The sequence below is a fragment of the Corvus cornix genome, chromosome 5 (genome assembly GCF_000738735.6).
Source record: "Corvus cornix cornix isolate S_Up_H32 chromosome 5, ASM73873v5, whole genome shotgun sequence".
NCBI classification, from domain to species: Eukaryota; Metazoa; Chordata; class Aves; order Passeriformes; family Corvidae; genus Corvus; species Corvus cornix.
Genome location: NC_046335.1, coordinates 2,579,732 through 2,602,475, shown reverse-complemented (window position 1 = coordinate 2,602,475; position 22,744 = coordinate 2,579,732). Strand labels below are relative to the sequence as shown.

Genomic DNA, 22,744 nt, shown 5'->3' with positions numbered 1-22,744 from the left:
GTGTGTCACTCTCAGTGTCACACGCTCTGTCCCACGCTCACAGTGCCACACTGTGTCACTCTCAGTGTCACACGCTATGTCCCACTCTCAGTGGCACACTCTGTGTCACTCTCAGTGTCACACGCTATGTCCCACGCTCACAGTGCCACACTCTGTGTCACTCTCAGTGTCACACACTCTGTCCCACGCTCACAGTGCCACACTCTGTGTCACTCTCCGTGTCACACACTCTGTCCCACGCTCACAGTGCCACACTCTGTGTCACTCTCAGTGTCACACGCTCTGTCCCACGCTCACAGTGCCACACTCTGTGTCACTCTCAGTGTCACACGCTCTGTCCCACGCTCACAGTGCCACACTCTGTGTCACTCTCAGTGTCACACGCTATGTCACACTCTCCGTGTCACACACTCTGTCCCACGCTCACAGTGCCACACTCTGTGTCACTCTCCGTGTCACACACTCTGTCCCACGCTCGCAGTGCCACTCTCAGTGCCACACTCGGTGTCCCGGCCGTGCGCCCGCGTCCCCCCGTGCCGTGCCCGCCCCGCCGCCGCCGCTCCGCCCCCGCCCGCGTCGCGCCGCGCGTGACGAAGCGACTCCGCCCCCGCCCGCTCGGAGCCGGCGGCGGCTGCGGCAGCGCGGCCGGGCCGGGGCAGCGGGGCGGGAGCGGGGCGGGCGCGGGGGCGGGCGGGGCGAGGCGAGGCGGCCCCGCCGGGCAGGGCGCGCTGCGGCATGGATTACCCCGAGCCCGGCTCGCCGCAGGGCGCTTGGAACCTGCCCGGCCAAGCCGGCGGCTACGGCAGCGGCGGCTACGAGCGGCCGAGCCGCGGCGAGGAGGAGGAAGCGGCGGAGGAGGAGGAGGCGGCTGCTCGCGCCCGCCCGCCCCGCCGCCCGCAGCCGCCGCCGCTCCGCGCCGCGCTCTCCACCTCCTCCTCCGAGGGCGACCCCGAGCCGGCGGCGCCGCCGCGGGAGCGCAGCCTCAGCGACGAGGCCGCCGCCGGCGACTTCGACTCGGCCGAGTCCGGCGCGTCGCTGCGGTACTCGACGGGCACGGGCGGCGAGGGCAGCGAGGGCGAGGGCGCGGGGCTGGGCAGCAGCGACAGCGGCGGCAGCGGCTTCTCGCTGGCGGCCACCGCGCTGCCCGAGAGGCGGCGGCCGGGCGGCGGCCGCCCCGCTATGAGGTGGTGCGGGAGCTGGGCGCCGAGGAGGTGCGCTGGTTCTAACCGCGAGGACCGCAAGACCTGGAAGCCCTTCATCGGCTACGACTCGCTGCGCATCGAGCTGGCGTTCCGCGCCCTGGGCAGCGGCGGCGCGGGGGAGCCGGCGGCCGTGGAGCCGGTGTGCGTGCGGAGCGGGCTCTACGAGGTGGATGTGGCGAGCGCCGAGAGCTACCCCGTCTATTGGAACCGTGAGTGCCGCCGTCCCGGCCGGGGGAGGCAGCGGGGGTGGCCGGGGTGCCCCGTGGTCCCGACGAGGGTTGCTGGGCATCCCCCCGTGCGCACGGAGCCTGCGCTGGGTGACCCCGGCGCGGGGACACCGGGCGGCCCTTCCTGCCCCGGCACACGGACCCGGCCGCCCTTGCTGCCGCTGTGCTCCTGTATAAGGGATACAGGACAAGTTATCCAGGGAGAGAGGACCCGCGGTGCCCATCTCCAGCACATACCTGAGCGAGGAGGGACTGGGAGTTCCCCTTCCAGGTGTCAGGGACGCGGCACTGGGCATCGCACCCTCCCAGGCACACTTGTAAGGGAAGAGACTTGGGCATCCCCCAGCGTGTACTGGAGAGAGGGGAGACTGGACCACCCTCCCTCCCACCGGGGGATGAGGTACCCCCCACTCAGGGTGTACTGGGCACATCAGCCACTTCCAGCCACAAAGGGAACTGAGCATCTTTCCCTCTCTCACCTCCCTCTGCGCACAAACCTGAAGGAGATGATCTGGGCCATGCACACCTGGACCCAGAGACATGGAAAAGGGAGGTCTGGGTATCTGCTCGTTTCTTGGCATGTGTGGAAGAAAGCGGGAGGGAAGGTGGCTGAGAACCTTCTTATGCTCTGCTTTTCCTAAGCAAAGGGTGAGTGAGGGTGGATATTTGCCTTCAGTGCTCCTGCAGTTCCCTCCCTGCACACCTTTCCTGCAGAAGGAGCAGAGTAGAAACATCAGTTATTTGTCCATTCCCTCCTCCCCACAGTCCCACTTTTGATCTCTCATCTTCAGTGAGGAATGATGGAAGGGAGGGTTATCTCTGGCTTCCCCTTTGTGACCCTTGTCCTCTCCACTAGGGAAATGATGATCTTGTGCTTTATATTTCCTTTCTTATCACCTGCCCACTGGGAGGGGGCATGAAGTGGGATTTCTCTTCCTTTCTCTTGGAGGGGTTGCAACAGGCATCTCATACACACGTAATCCTTAATTCCTACCCTTCCAATAGAGGGAAATTTGCTTCACCACCTCAACTTCAAAATGAGGTGGGAATACAGCCCCTCTGCCGCCCTTCCCCTTGCATTTGTGTGTCCTTTGCTGGAGGACAGGAGACCTTGGGGAACAGAATTGAAAGAAGGGTGAAGACCTCAGCTCCCTGCACTTTTCCTTTGGTGGGAAGGGCTCCCAGGGTCTTGCTGGACAAGTAAGCCCCTGCTTTCCTGAGGCTGACAAGCTGTGCCACTGCTCACCTGCTGTTCTTGAGGACTTGCTGTCCAACTGCATTCCCTCAAGGACAAGGGAGATGTTACACAGTAGAGTGAGCTGTAGAGGAGCTGAGCATGTCCTGGCATGGGCTTGGCAGAGGGGCAGGCAGGTTTCTCTCATCCTGAGTCTCAGGTGGGAGTCCCAGGGGAACTTTCAGAGATGAAAACCAGGGCTTTCTGTTGTTTTCCCTCTATTTATCAGCCTCTTTACAGGAAGGAGCTCCATAAATACTGCATGGTCCAGTTCACTTGTGTGACAATTTGGCTTTCAAATCATCCCCCCAGCAGACAGACACTGAGCTCCAGGAGCAAGCAAAGGTCTCAGTCCACGCGAGTTCTGAGCTAGAGGAGCCTGGGCACAGCTTCTTGAGCAGAAACTGGAGCTGCTTCTCCCTGTCCACCACCCTGAAGCCCCTTGCTGTTGGCACCACATGGTTCCTGGGAAGAGAAGATGCAGGACATCCAGGGGAGGAGGAAACTGCTGCCATCCCTGTAACTGTGCCATAGGGAGAGAGGGGCAGGAGCGAGCAGAGCTGCCAGGTGAGGCAGGATTGCTCCTGGTAATGGGAGCAAGAGACTGCGCTCGTCAGCAGCTTAAAGGATAATTTCTTGACTCTGTGCCTTGTCCATTTTGGAAGCTGATTCAGTCTCATTAAGCTCGAGGAGCAGATGTTTCAGATGACAGCATAGGCTGTGCAGAGACGATTCTGGTGCTGGGAAGGAGAGATTCCCAGAGGTTAGCACCAGAGGCAGGGGAGAAATAAACTCCTGGGCCTGAGCAGACTAATGACGGGGATGATTTCTAGTCCTCAGAAAGCTGATTAGGGCAGTGCTCAAGTCTTTTCTTATTAGCAGGTCCAGTCCTTTGCAGATCAACTTTTGATGTTTCAAGGGTCTTCTGGTGCCTTCTGGTGTGACTTCTTCACTGCACATTTCCTGGCCTCTGTTCCCTATGGGTGCTTTTCTCCCCTTCTTCCTGACTGCTGCATCCAGACCTGAGAAAACAGCAAGGTCAGATCCCAGGATTCAGTCTTATCTGTGCCTTTGAAAGCCTTGGTGTAGCTATTATTCCCATATTATTCCCATTTGGTAAGGTGTGTGTAATTCTGGATCCAAAGGGTGGCTGCTGCCCTGGCGTGGAAGTGTCAAACCAGCTGTGACACGTCTGAGTAAGGCAGGAGAATCCTCTCTGACCACACAAGCATGAGGTATGATGAGTACAACTGACTTAAAATATGCTGAGGTGCCTGTTGAAGAGTACAGAAACTGCTGGCTGGTTTTGCTGATTCATGGTTCAGCTCAGAGCAAAGGTCAGAAGCTTTTCTCTTTGTTATTTTGCCCTTTTTCACGTATGTGCTGGACCCCAGGGGAGGCTGCTGTCCCACAGCTACCCCACTGAGCAGTTGGTTCCTCAGCTGTCAATTCCTGGGGCATCACAATGCCAGGGAAATGTTGGTTATGGCTTGGCACGTGCTGAGGTATTTTTTTATATCTGCATTTTAAACTTGCTACAAGGTTCATCGGTAACGTCAGGAATATCAGCCTGAGCTACAATTTGAGCAGATTAATTAAGAGAATTTTATCCTTACCTTGTGACCTCTGGGATTTATTTAATTAGTGCTGTAGAACCAGCAAAAATGGTGCAAGAGGATGAAAATTACTAATGTAGGCTTTCAGATAAGTCAGTAATTTGGAGCAGGGCTGCTTCTTGTTTTCTGTGGAGATGACAATGAGTGATATTCTATACAAGGGTCTTCTGTTTAAATCTTAAATTATCCAGCCCTTTTCAGCCCTCCCAGCTGAAGAGAGCTGCTTTACAACCATTTTGTTATGGAGTTTCTCTGTGGAGTTTTCAAAGTCCTGGGTGAGTCTGTTGAATCCATGGCCTGTGAACTTTTGGGTGACTCTTTCCTGTTTCCTGGCTTGTGGGTTTGTCCCATGCAACTGTTGTCCTGTCAGGTATTTGCTTTTTCCTGGCTTTTTTTCATGGATACATCGTCAAGTTGCCTGTGTTTATTTAAATTACTCCACTCGCAGACATACGTTTGGTAAGGTTGGGGGGTTTTTTGTTTGTTTTTTTAATGTATATTATTTTCCTGCCTAATAGTTGCTGAAGTCTAGTAAGTAAAAAACCCATTTTTGTATTTGAAAAAGAATATTGTATACTAGATTCATCCCCAAGTGAAGAAGTACTGATAAAACAAATGTTTTACTGCCTTTAATCTGGAAGTACTTGTGAATACAGAGTGGATCACTGGGTCTTATTTTTTAGATCTGTCTCCTCAGGCTGGAGTTGGGCTGCTTTAAAAAACTGTTTTAGCTGCCTTCGTAATCAAGATGAAAATTAAGGGTATGGAATCAAGAGTTTGTTGTTGTTTGTGACTTTGATTTGGTTTAGTCTGGTTTTAGCAGTGCTTTTAGTAGTTTTACAGCACACTGAGAACGTTGGTTTTGGTGTGTCAGACACACAGGTCTTTGAACTTGGTTGATAACAATTTCCTTTATGTAAAGGACCTTCTGATTGAAGGCTGAATTCTATTTTATGGCTTTTTTTATCTCCAGGTGTGTTATTCTTTTGCAAATAAAACCCTGACGGTTTACTTGGTAAAGGTGAAGCGTTACCTTCACTACTCTAAATCTTACTGGGTTTTACTTTTTCTGGTTCTGTTCTTCCCATCCTTTCAAAAATATCTTGTAGCTCAGTTTTGGCCAGTTCCTTCCTGACCAAAAGGCCTGGAAGTGTCCAAGGCCAGGTTGGACAGGGTTTAGAGCAACCTGGGCTTGTGGAAGGTGTCCCTGCCCATGGCAGGGGGTGAAATGGGATGGGCTTTAAGGCCCCTTCCAACCCAAACCATTCTGGGATTCTGTGACCTAACACACACAGATGAAATAACTTTCAGATTTGCAGTGTTCCACGTATTAAATCACATTTGTTTGTTTGTGTGTTCTGCTTTTGTTTGTGGCCTCTGAGTAGAGAGAACTTGGGACTTTTGGGATGCTTTCACTAGAGCAGGGACAGGTGGCAGCACTTGGGATGTGTCTCTGAGGGCAAGTTTCTTCCCTGTCCTCAGCTTTTATGTTTTATTTAAGCATATTTAAGCAAAATAATTCTGTTGTCTTTCTCCTTTAAATGGGACCAGAATCGTTCTCTGGTGAATGGTTCAGCTACAACAGAGTAGCGAAGGATGGATGTGGCTTAGAAGTTGTGCTTGTCCTTTGATGTGGTCCAGCACTTTTCCTGCTGGATTGGTCAACAAGGACGAAGGCAGAGATGTAGGCAATGTTTGGGTTACAAGTTGTGGGTGAGAGGGGTGTTTTCTGCTGTAACTGTGGCAGCAGAAAATGTCTGTGGGATGAGAAGGATGAGGAGTTCTGCTCTGACTTAATTCGGGCTTGAACATGGATTGGACAGTATTGAGATCAAAGGAACAGGATGGGATTTAATTTAGAGGTGACAGACTTGGATTAAAGACTGATGACAGGTGAATGTTTGTGTGTGGGATACTCTTTTAGGGAAAAACAATGCTGAAAGCAAAGAGAGACCTTTTCCAGAGCTCTTGGAGGAGCATGACAAGGATGTGTAAAAGCTGACACTGTGCCAGTTAGTGAGCAGAAGGCCTAGATGGAAAAAAAACCCTGCAAAAGAGCAAGAAATTAAAATAAGAAGCACGAGCAGTTGTCTCAGAGATATCTATAAGGTTGAAAACAGTGAGGGTGAAGGGGTGGTGTGAGTGTTGGCCAGAGAAAAGGTCACTGGTGTGATGTGATCTGTGTGAGTGGGCTGCAAGTGGCTGCAGCCGTTCTGGAGCATGGCTGGTGTGGAGCAGGAGAGAAGGAGCTCTGTAGATAATAAGTGTTGTAAAAAGCAGGATTAGTGAGCACTGGGATGAATGGAGCACGAGGTGCAAGTGGAATCACAGGCAGTGAAATTTAGGGTGAAAGAAACTAAAATTGTTGTCCAGAGAAGCTGTGGCTGCCCCTGGATCCCTGCAAGTGTCCAAGGCCAGGTTGGACGGGGCTTGGAGCAGCCTGGGACAGTTGGAGTTGTCCCTGCCCATGGCAGGGGGTGGAACTGGGTAGGCTTCAAGGTCCCTCCCAAACGAAATCATTCTGGGTTCCTGTGAAAATTGTGCTGGTTTTCTGGTAGGGGAAACCCTGCAGGGTTAGAAAAAATGGAAGGAAGATTTAAACGTGGGGATGAAGGGGTAAGGAATTCTGGAGTTGGCGTGGAGTAGATGGAAGAAGGAAGTGAGTTCAGGAGGAGAGCACTGAAAAATAATCCCTGTGGTGGAGAAGGGAGGAGTTGAAGCCATCCAAGGGCATAATAATCTTTGCTGTCGTCTTGTTCATTGGTGGCAGGTCTGAGGTGTGCACAGGGACTGTCTTGCTCTTCTTTATTTTGGAAGACATTCCCAGGAACCTGTTGTTCCAACCGAACAAAGCAGGGTTTCCAGGAGCGCACACCCGGGGTGTGAGGCTGGCGTTGTGCAAAAGCCCCGTGACTGTGGACGGGCTGGGAGCACATACTCACTTTTGGGAGGTGCTCACATGTTGGTCATGTGGCACAGGAGCTGTTCTTGTGTGGTTTCAAAAAATGCAGATCTCCCTGGAGGGGTGGAAAGAGCTGATAAGGGATAAACTCAGTGGTTCCGGCAGCAAATTCCACTGGTGGAAGTGCTTCAGAGCGCTGGGATTGAAGTTTAGCGAACTGTTGTAATTGATAAGAATTCAGTAAAAATATAATTCTAAATCTAAAACTGCAGCCCTTTTCATGTTTCGACAGTCCCAGGGATTTTTTGAGTGTTTCCTGCTTGATAAGGCCAGTAAGGTGAGCTTTAGGATTTTGGCTTGGACCATCAGGATCAGGTCTGTGAAAAGATCAATTGTGGATGTGTTAATTAAACTGATGCCTTAAACCAGGAAAATCCTTCCTGAAAAACTTATGTCCTGGAGCCAGGCTGGGAGAGCTGGGGGTGTTCACCTGGAGAAGAGAAGGCTCCAGGGAGAGCTCAGAGCCCCTGCCAGGGCCTAAAGGGGCTCCAGGAGAGCTGGAGAGGGACTGGGGACAAGGCATGGAGGGACAGGACACAGGGAATGGCTTCCCACTGCCACAGGGCAGGGATAGATGGGAGATTGGGAATTGGGAATTCCTGGCTGTGAGGGTGGGGAGGCCCTGGCACAGGGTGCCCAGAGAAGCTGTGGCTGCCCCTGGATCCCTGGAAGTGTCCAAAGCCAGGTTGGATGGGACTTGGAGCAGCCTGGGCTAGTGGAAGGTGTCCCTGCCCATGGCAGGGGGTGGAACTGGATGTTCTTTAAGGTTCTTTCCAACCCAAACCATGCTGTGATCCTGTGTTTGGGGATGATTTATAGCATTGATGACTTGGAGGACATTCATCACTTGTGGGGTTCCTTCTGTGCTTGACATTGGAACCAGTCCCAAAGATCAGCCTTTTGTTCCTCTTTTGGATTGCTCAATTTGTAGCACAAACATTAAAACAGTTCAGGGAAAGCCAGTTTTAGGCTGTTGGCTGGAATACTTCAGGCAGTCTTGGTAAATCAGAGGCAATTCCATGTTTGCAGCAGAGCAAAACATTTATTCCTGCCTTTTTTGGATCCAGCATTGGAGCAAACATGAAGGCTCACGGGTTTAGCTGCTCTGGACAGAAAATCCCACCTGTGCCAGCTGGATTGCTTTGAATGTGCTTAGTTCTCCATGAAACTCAAATCTATCTTCCACCTGGAATTTACAGATTGCTTCAGTGAAGCAGCTGAGAATTACTGGATAAGCAAAATGATGATTTTTACTGCTCAGTGAATGACATCTCTTTTCAGCTCAGTCACAGGCTCTAAGTTTGTGTCACTCTGAAGTTTTCTGAGGCTGAGGCTTCACCCTTGAGCTCCTCTGCAGGACTTCTTCCTTTTGGAAGAGCAGGACAGGTCACACGTGTCTGTGGTTGAACAAAGGGAGGTCACCGGACTGGGATCAAATGAGTGGCTCCATTTATTTAAAAGTCAGTCACCTGCTGTGTTCTGAAATAATGTGAAGGAGAGCTAGAAAGGTGTACAGTGTTGAGCTTTTTAAAAAAAGAAAAATGTTTAAAAGTGTGTTATGTTAGATAGCAGACATGAAATAATGCAATTTTAGTTTTGGGGCTGTTTTATTACAACATCACCATCCTCACAGACAAGAATTTCTTCCACATATCTAAACTAAATTCCAGTTCTTTCAGTTTGAACTCCTATCTCCTTGTCCTATCGCTAAAGTTCCTGATGAAATATACCCAGAACATGATCTTTGATATAATAGGAATGGCTAACAACATTTTTAGAAGTGTCTGTTCATCTCAACATCCATGATGTTGTTCTGGAATATATTTCTATATATTTATTTCTTTATGTTTATGTACATAGGAACTGCCACAGGTTGCCTAGAGAAGCTGTAGCTGCCCCTGGATTCCTGGAAGTGTTTCAGGCCAGGTCCTTGGCAAATGTATGAGCACTTAATTATTTAACTTTCAGTTTAAGATGTCACATGTGTAGCCTCAAAGTTACCTTCAGCTTGAGCAGATATTATTCTCACATGCTGCAAATTGTTTGCCACTGTAGCAAGAAGGAAATCAATATTTAAGGACATGTTACAACACCAAAAAAGGAAATTAGTACGCTGAAAAGCATCTTGACCTGGTAGAGTTTTATAAGCTTGTGTTTCTTGCCTAACTTCTTGGCTTTGGGCTTGGAGAGCTGGGAATTGTCAATTTGAGCAAAACACCAGCTTTAATTTCAATTTCTGATCCTCTGAATATTCTATGAACCTTTTAGATCTCATTTGTGGGTAAATCATTATAAGTGTCTTGGGACTGATGGCTGCAGAGTTCCAGGAGTGCCTGAACTTGGCCAGCAGCTGAGTTCTTCTCTCTGTTTTATCTTCATTTTGTAACAGTTCCGTGCTCCTGAATCAAGGCAGGTGAAAAAGGGTTGTTAGAGCTGTGTTACTGAAATTTAGGGCTGTGCTCTGCCCAGCGATGTGGTGGCAGGAAATGAATGATAGAATTGATTTGTTAGAAGGAAAATGAAACAAATTCTGCTCGGTTATGACTTTGTTGTGGTAGATGAGCAAGCTTTTTATTCTAATTTATGTTAGATGTGATCACAGAGTTGAAAGATCTTCACAAAGAAGGAGCAGCTGGGTTATGCACATACACTACACACACACATGCAGTAGTTGAGATGTTGCAACAGTTTTTATTTTAACATAATTCTTGTTATTCAGAGCATTTAAGTGATTATCACTCACGTTCTTATCACCCCGTTAATTACAGCACTTGTATTCTTTTATTCTTTGGATTTTCATGGGGAAAAAAAGACCCATTTGTGTAAAAATAAATAAATCCTTTGTGGCAGAGTAAATCTCTTAAACTGATTTCCTCTAAAAGTGGTAAAATACGTGTGACTAATTAAATTAAAGTGGTTTTCATCTACTTTTCTTCTCCACCATTCAGATTTATTTAGAAATTCTTGTATAAATAAACCATGGAAGTGTATAACCAGTCAAATATGTTGATATCTTTGAGTCTGAAGCACTGCCAACTGCAGATTATATGGTGTAAGACTTAAGGCAGTAAAGAAATCAAGGCAAATCCTTTCCTAGGGATTGAGATTGCAGGGATAAGGATAAATAACACTTTGTATTATAGATTTGGAATTCTGTATTGACAAAAAATACACTAAATTATGGCATGATGTAATGCCAGTGTGTTTAACTCTTCCCTAAAACAAAAGTAACTGAAAGAATGTGGTTGAAGCTTTCTAAAATATCTGAGTATACAAGACATGAATGATTTTATTGAAGGTGGATAAGTGAGTGGAATTGGGTGCTATAATGACAATTCTGGTTCATCACTTCTAAATGCTGTTCACTGTTGTAAGTTTGCATCAAGTCTTCTGGATGAAATATTGGAGCTTTTCAGTGACAGCCCCTGTGCAGGATTAAGCAGAGGAGTTTTGGTTAGGAAGGCCTTTCCTCTTTCCCACAGTCACAGATTTTACTGAAGAATCTCTTGTGTGAAAGTATTTCCCCACCCCATCCAGAGTATTCCATGGAATTACCATTGATTCACTTCCCTGTCTTCATGAGCTGAAGTGCCACTTGCTTTTGGAGCTGGTGACCTTCAGAATTTGGTTGTCATAGAACTGGAGGTTGTCACAGAATCATGGGATGGTTTGGGTTGGAAGGGACCTTAAATCCCATCCAGTCCCACCCACTGCCATGGGCAGGGACACCTTCCACTAGCCCAGGCTGCTCCAAGCCCCGTCCAGCCTGGCCTTGGACACGTCCAGGGATCCAGGGGCAGCCACAGCTTCTCTGGGCACCCTGTGCCAGGGTCTGCCCACCCTCCCAGCCAGGAATTTCTCCCTAATATTCCCTATTAACCTCCCCTTTTATTTTAAAACCATTCCCCCTTGTCCCCAGTCCCTCTCCAGCTCTCCTGGAGCCCCTTCAGGCCCTGCAAGGGGCTCGGAGCTCTCCCTGGAGCCTTCTCTTCTCCAGGTGAGCACCCCCAGCTCTCCCAGCCTGGCTCCACAGGAGATGGTTCCTTGTGTGCTGTGATCACAGATTTGATTATCTCAGTTCTGCAGGACCATGTTCAGTTTTCTGACAGCCAGACTGTGCTGCTGATGGCAGGAAATGTGATTTTCTTGCTTCCTCTTCTTTCAGGTGGTTTTCTTTTGAGATTTCCCAGTAGCTTCGTGTTCAAACCTGCCCCCCAGCTCGTGATGGGAAATAAAAGCAGTTTGTGGTTCAAGCTGCTTTGGCTGCTCTGAGTGTGTGCAACTGTTTAAAGGAGGGAATGGGGAAAAAAAAAAAAGACAATTCCTTGGTCCTCCCAAGATCCCACAGAACTGGAAAATAGAATTGCCTCACTCAGGTTTTTCAAACCTCCATAATTGTCTTTGGATCTGAAAATAGTTTATAAGTGTGTATGAACACCCTTTCCAGGGCCAGGTATTTTAATTTATTGCCAAATTCAACCATTCTGCTGAGATTTTATGTTAAAATTTTCCTTATTTCAAATAGTTTTTTCTAGCTGAACCTTTCTGGGAAGGGCTCAAGTTATGTTTGAGAGCTGCCATTGAGTGCTCTTGTAAAGAACCTCTCTGGGAAAGTTTCTCTCAGGCAAAAGGAGCCTGAAAATGTTTATTTTAATACTTGATGGTTAGAATTTTAACAATCTGTAGGTGGAAATTCCCATGTGGAAAACTTGAAGCCCTTCAAAACTGAAAAAGAGGTGTCTTGTATTCGTTCAGTTTGGAGTACCAAATAGTATGAAATATGATTGTTATTTTAAAAAAACATATCTCTGTCTGTGGATTCAGTGAATGGAGCCTCATCAGGCTGCTTAGTCAAGAATTAAGGAATTGCTCACAGATTTTCCCAGTGAGGATTAACATCTGACGTAGCCGTGTCATTGCTTCAGCCACAATGGGAGCCTTTATCTCCCCTCACATTTAATGTGCATTTCATTTCTTCCTACAGACAGAGCTTTGTTTGTGAGGGCAGCCTGACTGGATCTGTGTGCACTGGATGGGCTGAAAAATGTGGATATCTGACAGGTGTAAAATGTCTGGGAATACAGCAAAGGTTGAGGAAGGAGGCTGCCGTGTGTGGTGGCACTGCTGTGGTTCACTTCCAGTTCATGAAAACTGAATACTCATCCTTCACCCTCTGTTGGCGGGATGTAGACTCCAAAGTTAGTCTAAATTTTCATGGAATATGGGGGGGTTTGTGTAATTTGCGGGCACTATTAACTTCTGCATTTTACAGCCACTCAGAACTTTGGTTTTTCTGATATTTTAGGGGATTAGTTTCCCCTAAACAACCATGCCCTTAGAACACGCCAACCTCTTTATTCAAGCTGATGGATCATGAACATCCACAGCATTAGGAATTCAGCACATAACAATTGACTCCTACCTGGAACAGCTATTTTAGGAGGGCAAACAGCAGCTGAATGGCAGAACTGGGTCTTGCACTACTTCTGGGTTTTGGTCAGGCCACACGACCTGAGCTGTCTGTGTTCCACATGGGCAGAGCTGAGGATGCAAGGGGATGGAAGGGCTTCAGTGAGGGACTTGGGAGGGGTGAACCAGCATGTCCAGTGCCTGGGAAAGAAACTGGGATCCGTGGGAAGCTGGGATGAGGGAGCTGGCGATGCTCTGAGCTGTTCTTTTGGGAAGTTGGCGTGCCATGTGTGCCCAGAGGAGCTGGATTCCCACTCGGGAGAGCGCAGGGAGGGCCAAGTGGGGGAAGTTCAGTGGGAATCTGGGCTTCTTGCTCCTGATTATCTGCTTTACTCCCTGCCATGAGTTTTCCTGCTGATCACCTTTCCTTGCCAGTTGTGGCAGTACCAATGTAAAGGTGCCATCACGCACCCGTGTGCCTTCCTTCTGCCACAAAGGTGGGGTGTGAGAGCTGATTGTCGCTGCTAGGCCTGCAGAAACAGTGTTTTCCTGTAAATCTGTTACAGCAAAGGTTTCAAAATTGGCTTTGGAACCTTTGGAGTGTTACTTGCCCCGTGAGGAGATTACTGCGAGGTGATTTTCCTTTTATTTTCATGGCTTGTGCGTTCCGTGGTCTGAGGGATGAAAAATTCAGAGTAGTTTAGAGGTTCCAAGTAGACTGTGGAGGTGTTTGCAGTTCTCTATTACATTCTCATCTGCCAGCAGTCGGTGTGGAAATTACTTTTGGGCACAGCAAGTGCTTGTGGTGTGTCTGTGGTGGAAGGCAGTGCAGAACCAGGAGTTTTTGTGACCCGAGGCACTGGTTGTGCTCACAGAGCATTGGGACCAGGCTAAAAACCACTACTCGTGGCTGGGTCACCTCACCCAGCTCTGGTGACAGATCAAAGAGATCCCTTCTGTGCTCAGTAACTGTGAAATCTATTGTTTCATGTTTCATTTTCACCTGGTTTTCACTTACTGCGTGTTTGCATCTATTGTTTCTTTTCCAATTTGTCCTTACCAGCTTTTTTTCCACCTTCCAGGTCGTAACAGATCTTTGAGCAGTGAAGCCTGGGTTTTGGGTTTATTTTCCCCTCATCTCCTTTTTTAAGTCTTTTTTTGTGGTTGAGTTCTTATTTGCTTCGTAGAGCTAAACCTTTGTGGTCAGTATAACACACGCAGGATATGTGCTTTTGGCTGAGTCAGTCTATACATACATATAAAGATGTATACACACACTGGTCCCACTGCTCTGTGCTCTCAGCAGACCCAAATCTGTGTGAATCCCATGAAAACTTGAGTTTGGGGTCTTTGAGGCTTGTGGAGCACAGGCACATGCTGTATTTCTCCCTGATTTTCCAGGAGGGGGAATTCAAAGCTGAGTTACAATGGATGTCATTGTCCCAGCTTGCTTGCAGCCATGGGTATAAGAGGAATTTTTGCTCCCAGTAATTAGTGTGGGCAACAATTAAGCACAGTTTAATGTAGAATAAGCACCAAGTTATATTTTTTCTTACAGATTTCTCTTTTGCTACGTGCCCAGCAAGTGCTGAGCTCCCACTTTCCTCGTTTGGAGAACTGAAACGAGAACAACAGTAACCAAAACCAGCCTTGAGTAAAACATTGATTTTAATTAAAAAAAAAACCCCAAACCTTGCATTTTTAAATACTACCATTTATGCTAACTGATGTGTAATTCGGGTTGTTGGAAGTGGGCTCCCCATCCCTGGAAGTGTCCAAGGCCAGGCTTGGAGCAGCCTGGGATAGTGGAAGGTGTCCCTGCCCATGGCAGGGGGTTGGAATGGGTGTATTTTAAGGTCCTTCCAACCCAAACCATTCTGGGATTCTATTTTTCTGTCCATCTCTCAGATCCTCACACACAGCTGGAAAATCTGGCCTCATTAGCTCGGGTTTGCAGATTAACACTACATTCACTACTCATGTCATGGGAAAAGGTGTTTTTTGAGGCATTTGGGGCTACCTTGTTAGGGATCCCATCAATAGACCCAACAGAATTCCCTTTCCCTCTTCCCTGCTCTCAGCTTGTGATTTGTTGCATAAAAGACCCCTCTCCTTTTGTGTTTTTTTTTTTTCTTTAGAAACAGAAAAGATCCCAGTAATGCGTGGACAGTGGTTTATTGATGGGACTTGGCAACCTCTGGAAGAGGAGGAAAGTAACTTAATAGAACAGGAGCATCTCAACCGCTTCAAAGGCCAGCAGCTGCAGGAGAGCTTTGATATGGAAATTTCCAAACCCGTTGATGGGAAGGAGGGTAAGATTGTTTAGATCACTATAATACATTTTTTTGGACACTTGGGGTCTGCTTTTCCTAAGTAAGAATGTGATCGGTGTTGGTTTTTCATCCTACAAAGTGGGGAACATCAGTGTGTTCTCCCAGTTTCCAGTGTGGGATTTCCTGCTGCAGCACGTTTGGGGAACGCTGTAAAAATGATATTCACAGAGAAACATCTTGTTCCCATTTTGTTTCATAGCTTTTAATTGTGTTTGAAATCTCACTTCAAACTAAAATCTCTTGATGGGACAAGAAGAGTCAGTGTCCAAAGGCAAACTGGCTGATAGCTCTCTGGCCGGCATCCCTAATTCTGCCCTAAAAGGGGGTAGGATCAGTTTTACAAATCACATTTCATTTTCCATTTTTATTCAGGCTGGATTTATTCGTTTTCAGCTGCAGTAAATCTTGGCCATTCATTCTGTTAGGGAAGTCCTTACATTTTAATGAGCAGGCTGAGGTTGCTCAGGTAGTGGTGCTGGGAGTCTTGGTCTGATGCATGGAACATTTTTAAGAACAGATTGCTGAAATCACCAGTGTATTACTTAATGTACACAGTTGAGTTGATTGCTCTGAGCAGGTATTGCACAGCAAAAATTCAGTATTTTTGCCTTTCACACTTTTGGCTGTCACTTGCTTGAACAATCTACAAACCACAAGCTGCAAGTACAGAGGGCCCTCAAGATATTTCAGTAGGGATTTGGTTGTGTTATTCTTTATAAAAAGAAATAGAAATGTATAAATTTCTTTATTTTTAAAGTGCAGCTTCGTACAAAGCAGTCACACAGTGTAGGAATGACTGTGTTTCAGCCATCAGTTCAGTATGTGTGAACTGCGTGACCACACAAGTAAAACCTTGTTGATAAATTGGAAGCACAGCAATACTCAGGGTAATTCTGTAATTACTGTGAGGAAAACCAGAGTGTCATTTGTTGATTTAGCAATTTTTTTGGCTTTACAGAGAGTTTCTAACTCCCCTTTAAAACTAATGAGGAACTTTATGAATATTTTTTTCCCCCTATTTGTGCTACTTTAAAAGATCTTTTCATCTGGCCAAGGCTGCAGAACAATTTTCTGCTTCAACAGCTCTGTCAAAAAGGTGCATGAAGTGGTGTGAGCCACAGCACTGTGCCTGTACAAACACCCTTCTGGAAGGCATTTTTACCTGTCTTTCTGCCCCAGAGGCACAAAGCTCAGGGTTGTTAGTGGCAGGGATTGATGTTTTTACCTGAAAAGCAAATCTTTGTGATTCCTGAGTACTCGCAGCCTTTGGTAGCGTAGTTTTTGAAGGAAGGAAGGATGGCTTCAGTGGTACTTGGATTCTGCTTATAGAATAAATAAGAGAGATCAGGGTTGGGGTTTTTTTTTAGATAAAGTCTGGATTAGGGAACAGAAATTTTCAGCTGGATGGATTGGGGAGAGTGATGAGAACGATACGACCACTGATATTTATGAAAACGTAAAAGATCAGAAAAAGAAACTCCAAACTCAGGCACCAGCACCTTTTCTAAAACTAAAGTTTAAAAAGAAAAAAGGCAAAACCAAAACAAAAAGAACAAAAAATACCACCGTAAAAACCCCCCCAAGCTATGTATGGCATCACTTCAGATGGAATATATGTCAAGTCACCAGTAGGTTTCAACACCGTTTTTTTGGTAGTAATAGGAGAGTTGCAGGACAATTACAGCCAGCAGTGTGTGAAAACTGGGTTTGTCATTCTAATTTGCCTCTGAATACCTCTTGGATCCTCTGGCATCCACAATTCCCATCTGCAGTGGCACTGGGAGAAGCTCTGCACCTTGCATTATTGCTGGTGAAGTAAACACAATTAGCTGAATTCAGTTTATCAATTTCTTAAATGCTCCAATTTGTTGTGATGGCATCCTGTATGAAACAGATTTTGCTGCCATCGAGGTTTATAGGTGCCTGTTATTTATGATCAGTGAAAAGTTGAAATAAATCTGTAAATATCCACTGGGAAGCAAAGGGACTGTTCCCAGTGCTATGATAAAGCATTGTGAGGGCTGAAAAACTGGCCATGTCCTCTGATTCCTCAGCAGAATTAATACAAGCTGCTGTAACAATCTCTTTGTACTCAGAATTACTCCGTTGATTGGATTTATTAATTCTGCTCCTGCATTGCAGCATGTTAACAAGGAAATAGCCAAGCTTCATCCAGGGCTTCTGTTGGTGATGAGAGGGAGAAATGGCCCGTTATTGAACTTTTAATCCAAGCAGATCATCCTCTAAAAGTGCAGAGTTATTCAGGAAAAGGGTCTCCAACCTGCAGCCTACAAATAACGTAATGCCCATGCTGACTTCCAGTGGTTTTTGGGAGCACAACGAGCTTTAAATGCAGAAGGGAGCAGAAAGCACAATGACAGTGAATGATTTCCCAAGCTCTGTTTTCCATGGAGCAGCCTGGAGATCACTCCTTTGCTGAGCCAGCTGTAGCTGTATTTTGATTTTCATCCTTACAAAGTATTTAATTTCATGCCTTGCAAAATGAACTGTGTTCATGGTGCCTGATGCCAGTGACTCCTCTTGGTGCCTGATCCCCTTCAGTGCACCAGGTAAATTATTATTATAATGGCAGGATGCAGAAATGGGGCACTTTATGATCAAAAGGAGCGTGCCCAGCAGGTCAAGGGAGGGGATTCTCTCCCTCTGCCCTGGTGAGACCCCTCTGGAGTTCTGTGTCCAGCTCTGAAGCCAGGCTGGGAGAGCTGGGGGTGTTCACCTGGAGAGGAGAAGGCTCCAGGGAGAGCTCAGAGCCCCTTGCAGGGCCTAAAGGAGCTCCAGGAGAGCTGGAGAGGGACACCTATGTAGCAGTGAATAAGCTTAAAATTCACAGAATGACAGAAGATTTAGAAACTGCCTTTTCTTCATGCTTAGGCAGATAGTGAGTTCAGGACCCATCTGAAGTAGCCCATCAAAGGAGCAGCGTTTTCCAGAGACTTCTGTCATATCTAGGCTGGTGTAAGATAAAACAAGACCAGTTAAGTTCCTATCATCCAGTGCTCCATGATCTTTTTCAGATATATTCCTTTAATGATGATGAAGTGAAGCTGAAAACTTTGTTTATGTGATAGGAAGGTAGGAATAGATACAGTTCTTTGTGTTTGCACAGAGAGGTGCTCAAAATTCAGCTGGAAATCACCCTAGCAACCTGATTCAAACCTGAAATGGGATCTGACTTTAAAGCTGATCCTGATCTGTGATTAGGATTGGAACAGATGAGCCCCAGCAGTCTCTCTGCTAGAAATTATTCTGTGATCAAGTCTGTGATTCCATGATAGCTGGTAAGAAATACGGGGGGAAAAAAATCCTGTCAGAGTCAGAATTAATATTTCAATGCATTGATTTTGAGACAGCAGGACTGTATTGGTTTTTTTCTTATGGAATTTCAGCGTGTGGTTAAGGCCACAAAACCTCTAAAAATTGCATTTGGAAGAGCTGATTTTTTTGTTAGCTTTCAAATAGTATTTTCTCACTGTGTAAAAAGTTTATATAGATTTTTGTCACAGCTGAGTTAACCTTTAGATGGGAAAGTCTTATTCATAGAATTGGAGAGTTGTGCAGGTCAGGAGGGATCTCTGGGGATGCTCAAGTCCAACCTCCCTGCTCAGAGCCACAGAGCTGATGAGAGCAGGTTGCTCAGGATGTTTCCTGTGGGATCTTCACTATCTCCAACAACAGAGACTCCACAACCTCTCTGGGCAGCCTGTTTAGTGTTCTACCACCCTCACCATGAAAATAAATTTTTCTTCTTCTTTTCTTGAGTTTCCTGTGTTGCTTCTTCCTGGGGGTTGCATTCCCACAGCCAGTAAAACATTGTACAGGCTGAATTATTCCGTGGAATCCCAAGTGCTGTAGCTCTGAGCCTGATCTTCCTCCCTTCCAGAGAAGTGATGTGCAACAATAAATACACTTCATTTGCACCTGTACTGAGGCATCTGCTGACAGAGCTGGTGGCTGAGCCCTGGGCCAGGATTGCTGTGGCAGGTGACACAAGTGTGGAATGTCACTGACTTCACTGGATCAGGGACTGCTGGGTGCTGCTGGGGCCTTGCAGAACAGGGCAACAGGAGGGTATTTTGTCTAATCTAACTTTGAAGCATCCTTTTACATTCTTTGGGGGGGGAAAAACCAAACAGAGCTGTGCTTAAAATGGAGTTTTTTAGTGTATACTTAGGAAGGGTCAGTGTGTCCTACCCTGTACCAAGGGGGAGGATGATGCTTTAGGTTGTGTGACCCCGTGTCCCAGCTGTCTCTCACTGATGCCTTTAGCTCTGTAGTGATGTCATAACTGGTTATGAAAGGTGAAGAAACTGAATTTGGGACCTGACACTTCTGATACAAAATCTGGGGGTTTTTAAGTGTATACTTTTCAGTTCTTTCTAGAAAATGTGACCTCTTTTTTTTTTTTTTTCCTAAAAAAGGTGATACTAATGAAAAAAAAAATGACACCCCTTTTAAAAATTTTACTTTGAAGCTCAGTGTTTTTACTTTTAGTTCTCTACTACCTCCCTCCCTTCTCCCTCCCTTCTTTGTTCAAATGGAGAGGATATAAGGAGAAATCAGATGCTGCATGTCTTAAGCGAAAGCATTCCCAAGGTACAGTAATTGGAGATTTCTTTTTTTTTATTTTTTTTTTTTTTTTACTAGTCCTGCTCCTGGCTTAGGAAGCTTTAAATTCTAGTTTGCTTGTCTCAGTTAAATGTTAGATTTACATGCTTCAGTTCTGTGAGCTGTATCCATGCCATTTCCTTCCAAGGGGAAGGACAAAGCATCCTAAACCTTAGAAGAAAAGTGGAAGTGTTGTGAGTCCTAGAGAGAAGTAGATGCTCACAGTGTCACGCAGTAATTCTTACTGTAATTGTGGCTGATGAAAACTGTAAACATTTGTTCCTTGCACTCTTTGTGTGTGGTTTGGCTTTTTCAATAAAATAAAAGCAACTTTTTTTTTTTTAGAATTGCAGCAGGCCTGGTATGAGATAAGTTCTGTCAGAGAAGGAACGGAGGGTTTCTGCCAGATAATGTTTTGTTTGCTGCTTTCTTTTGGATAATAATCTTTAATTTTATGTTATAACTTATTTTTGCTGCAGCTTTGGAATGAAATGAGTCTCTGGACATGGGCTGTAAAAGGGGAAGCTGTGTGGAATATGGCTAAAGGCTGCTGTGCTGCAGAAAACAGCCCTGACCTTTGCAGCAGCTGGTGTCGTGCAAATTTGTTTCAGAAAGTGGGGGGTAGATCTTACAGAAGCCATTAATGATTGCAGAAGGTTCCAAAGTTCTTGTCACTGGGCTCTCTTTGCCACCATTAACGCCAGTAGTGATTAGACTTTCACTGACTGCAGTTATTATGGAACTAGATTTCTAAAACCTTTAATTTAAAATGTAAATGCACGTGGTAGGTTTACAGTTGTTCTTGTCATACCTTGTATTCTTGTAGCTCCTGGGGATGTTGTGAACTCTGAGAATTTATTTGGACATGCAAAAATGTTTGCCTTTTGACTTCCTTTAATTATTTTTTCTACAACTGGGTCCAAATGTAAAGGCCTGAAATCAAAATGTTTCGTAGTAAACTTTTTCCTGCCTCTTCTCACACCAGGAACTCAAGTCTGTCAAAGGTCAATGAGTGTAACTCGAGCAATGAGAAAGGACTTCTGCCTTTTCTTTTGAATAATTTTGAAATTATGGTGTGCCCTTTTTTTTCCTCAGATCATGTTCAGTTGTGGTAATGAATGTGCTGGAATTTAGAATAAGAATTGAAATGAGGTGGTTATGTAACAAATAGTGACCCTGCTGCATTGCGAGGTGGTGAAGTGCAATATAAAAATGACAGCAACATGAGATATTTCTAATTAAGAGCAATGACCTTTTTTTAATGGCTCTTTTTTTTTTTCTTAATAAGTAAGAAAAGGTTTTTAAATCTCCAGATTTATGTACCAGAACCTCAGAGTCATTTAAGAAGGAACAACAGCAGCCAAATTATATTCTCAGCTCCCTGTACCATGTGTCAGGCTTTTGTGTGGCACCTGCTGCTTGCAAGACAGATTAATTTTAAAATCCTTGGGAAAAAAGAAGACAGGAGAGGTTTTGAGACAGTCTGCATCCCTCTTCTGGTCTCCATCCTGACTGGAATGACAGTGCCTTTGTCATTGGAGGCAGTGTCAGCCTGGAGCACTTCAAAGAGGCTTTTCCCTGGATTGATTTTGACTTGAGCACCGTCAGACTCTGGGAGGAAAGATCCACCCTGTGCTTTGGTCTTGGCAGGTGGATGAAAGCATCGAGTAGAAAAGCAGCTACTTAGCTAGAAAAGGTGTTTAATTGTGAACAGTTGGCCCCAGGAGGTGTTCAGCTCCTCCAGCTGGGAGGATGTTTCCATGGGCACATCCCTGGCTACTCCATGGGTTTCTTGCCATGAGCAAAAACACAGTGCAGGGTTTCTGCTCCTCAGTTATTCTCCATTTCTGGGACTCAAGATGAGTCAAAAGCCTAATTGAGATCAGGTCCTGCGAGGCTTTAGGAATATCTGTTCTGTGTTTTATGGCTGCCTCTTCATTTTTTATATTTGAACTTTTTAAGGAGATTTTTTTCCCTTCTCTGTTCATCTGTCATGGTGAAACTGGAGATTTGTGTGGTAGTAACAATTGATTTCTTCAGCTGAAAGAAATCCTTTCTTGATCCCATCTTCCATCTCCAGTGCAGTTGAGCCTTCCCTGTGCTCACACTGGAGGTGTTTGTCTTGGTGTGTGTTCCTGAAAAATGTTGCATTTCTAATTTCTGGCTACAAAAGAACCCAAAATTTGGCCTGATTTCCAAGGACTTGGCCTTCAATCCCAACCTAAAATGCTAAAAAGGCTTGGGCTTGAAGGGACCTTAAAGCCCATCCAGTTCCACCCCCTGCCATGGGCAGAGACACCTTCCACTATCCCATCTTGGGTTGCTCCAAGCCCTGTCCAGCCTGGCCTTGGACACTGCCAGGGATCCAGGGGCAGCCACAGCTTCTCTGGGCACCTTGTGCCAGGGCCTCACCACTCAGAGTAATTAATTTCCTCCTTATATTTAGTCTAAATCTCTCTTCCTTTAGTTTAAAACCCTTCCCTCTTGTCCTGCCACTATCTCCCCATGTAAAATGTTGCTCCCCCTCTTTTAAAAGCCCCCTCCAAGTTCTGGGAGGCTGCTGTAAGGTCTCCCTGGAGCCTCCTCTTCTCCAGAAAAGTGTACAGGGGGTTTCTGCATCTGGGGGAAGATGCACCTACAGAGAGATGTCTGCAGGAATGCTGTCAGTGTCAGGGAAGTGCCATGTGCAAACAAATCCATGAGAAGTCTGGTGCAGAGGGAGATTTCTGTCCCTATGATTTTATGGGAGAGATGTCCTGGACAGTCAGATCTCAGTGAAGCTCAGCACCATCCCAGCCTGGTGCCCTGGAGAGACTCCTCAGGTGTGGAATTTGTGCTCCTGGAGGACCCAGCAGGCAGAGGGATGAGCGTGAAGAGCTTCCCCTGTGCCTGTCCCTCTGCCTCATCTGAATTCTGTGCCTTGGCTCCCTCAGCCAGGCTGTGACACGCCTTGGTGACTTCCTGACACCTCTGGGCGTGCACAGCCCCTGAGGTGTCAGTCTGAGGCCCTCTGGAGCAGGCAGGAGCTTCACAGGACAGTCAGTGCTCATTCTGCGCAGAGAATGTGAATCCTCTTTTCTCCTCATCCTCAGGAAACATCACTTTCCCTTCCTCAGGTTCAGTTTCATACCAGCA

The 22,744-nt window shown here is 46.4% G+C and overlaps 1 protein-coding gene across 2 annotated transcripts in view; it reads left to right on the top strand.

Annotated features, from left to right (window-relative positions):
* Window positions 1-697: 697 nt before the first annotated feature.
* DDHD1 (DDHD domain containing 1) overlaps window positions 698-22,744 on the top strand; it is a 60,656-nt gene continuing 38,609 nt past the window's right edge. Inside the window, exons 1-3 of one of the 2 annotated variants that reach the window (XM_039552257.1) lie at window positions 698-1,411; window positions 14,789-14,962; window positions 19,496-19,597. In XM_039552257.1, the coding sequence (XP_039408191.1) occupies window positions 736-1,411; window positions 14,789-14,962; window positions 19,496-19,597 (952 nt within the window). In that variant the 5' untranslated portion in view covers window positions 698-735. The remainder of the gene's footprint in view (window positions 1,412-14,788; window positions 14,963-19,495; window positions 19,598-22,744) is intronic. The other variant, XM_039552258.1, reaches the window with a different exon arrangement.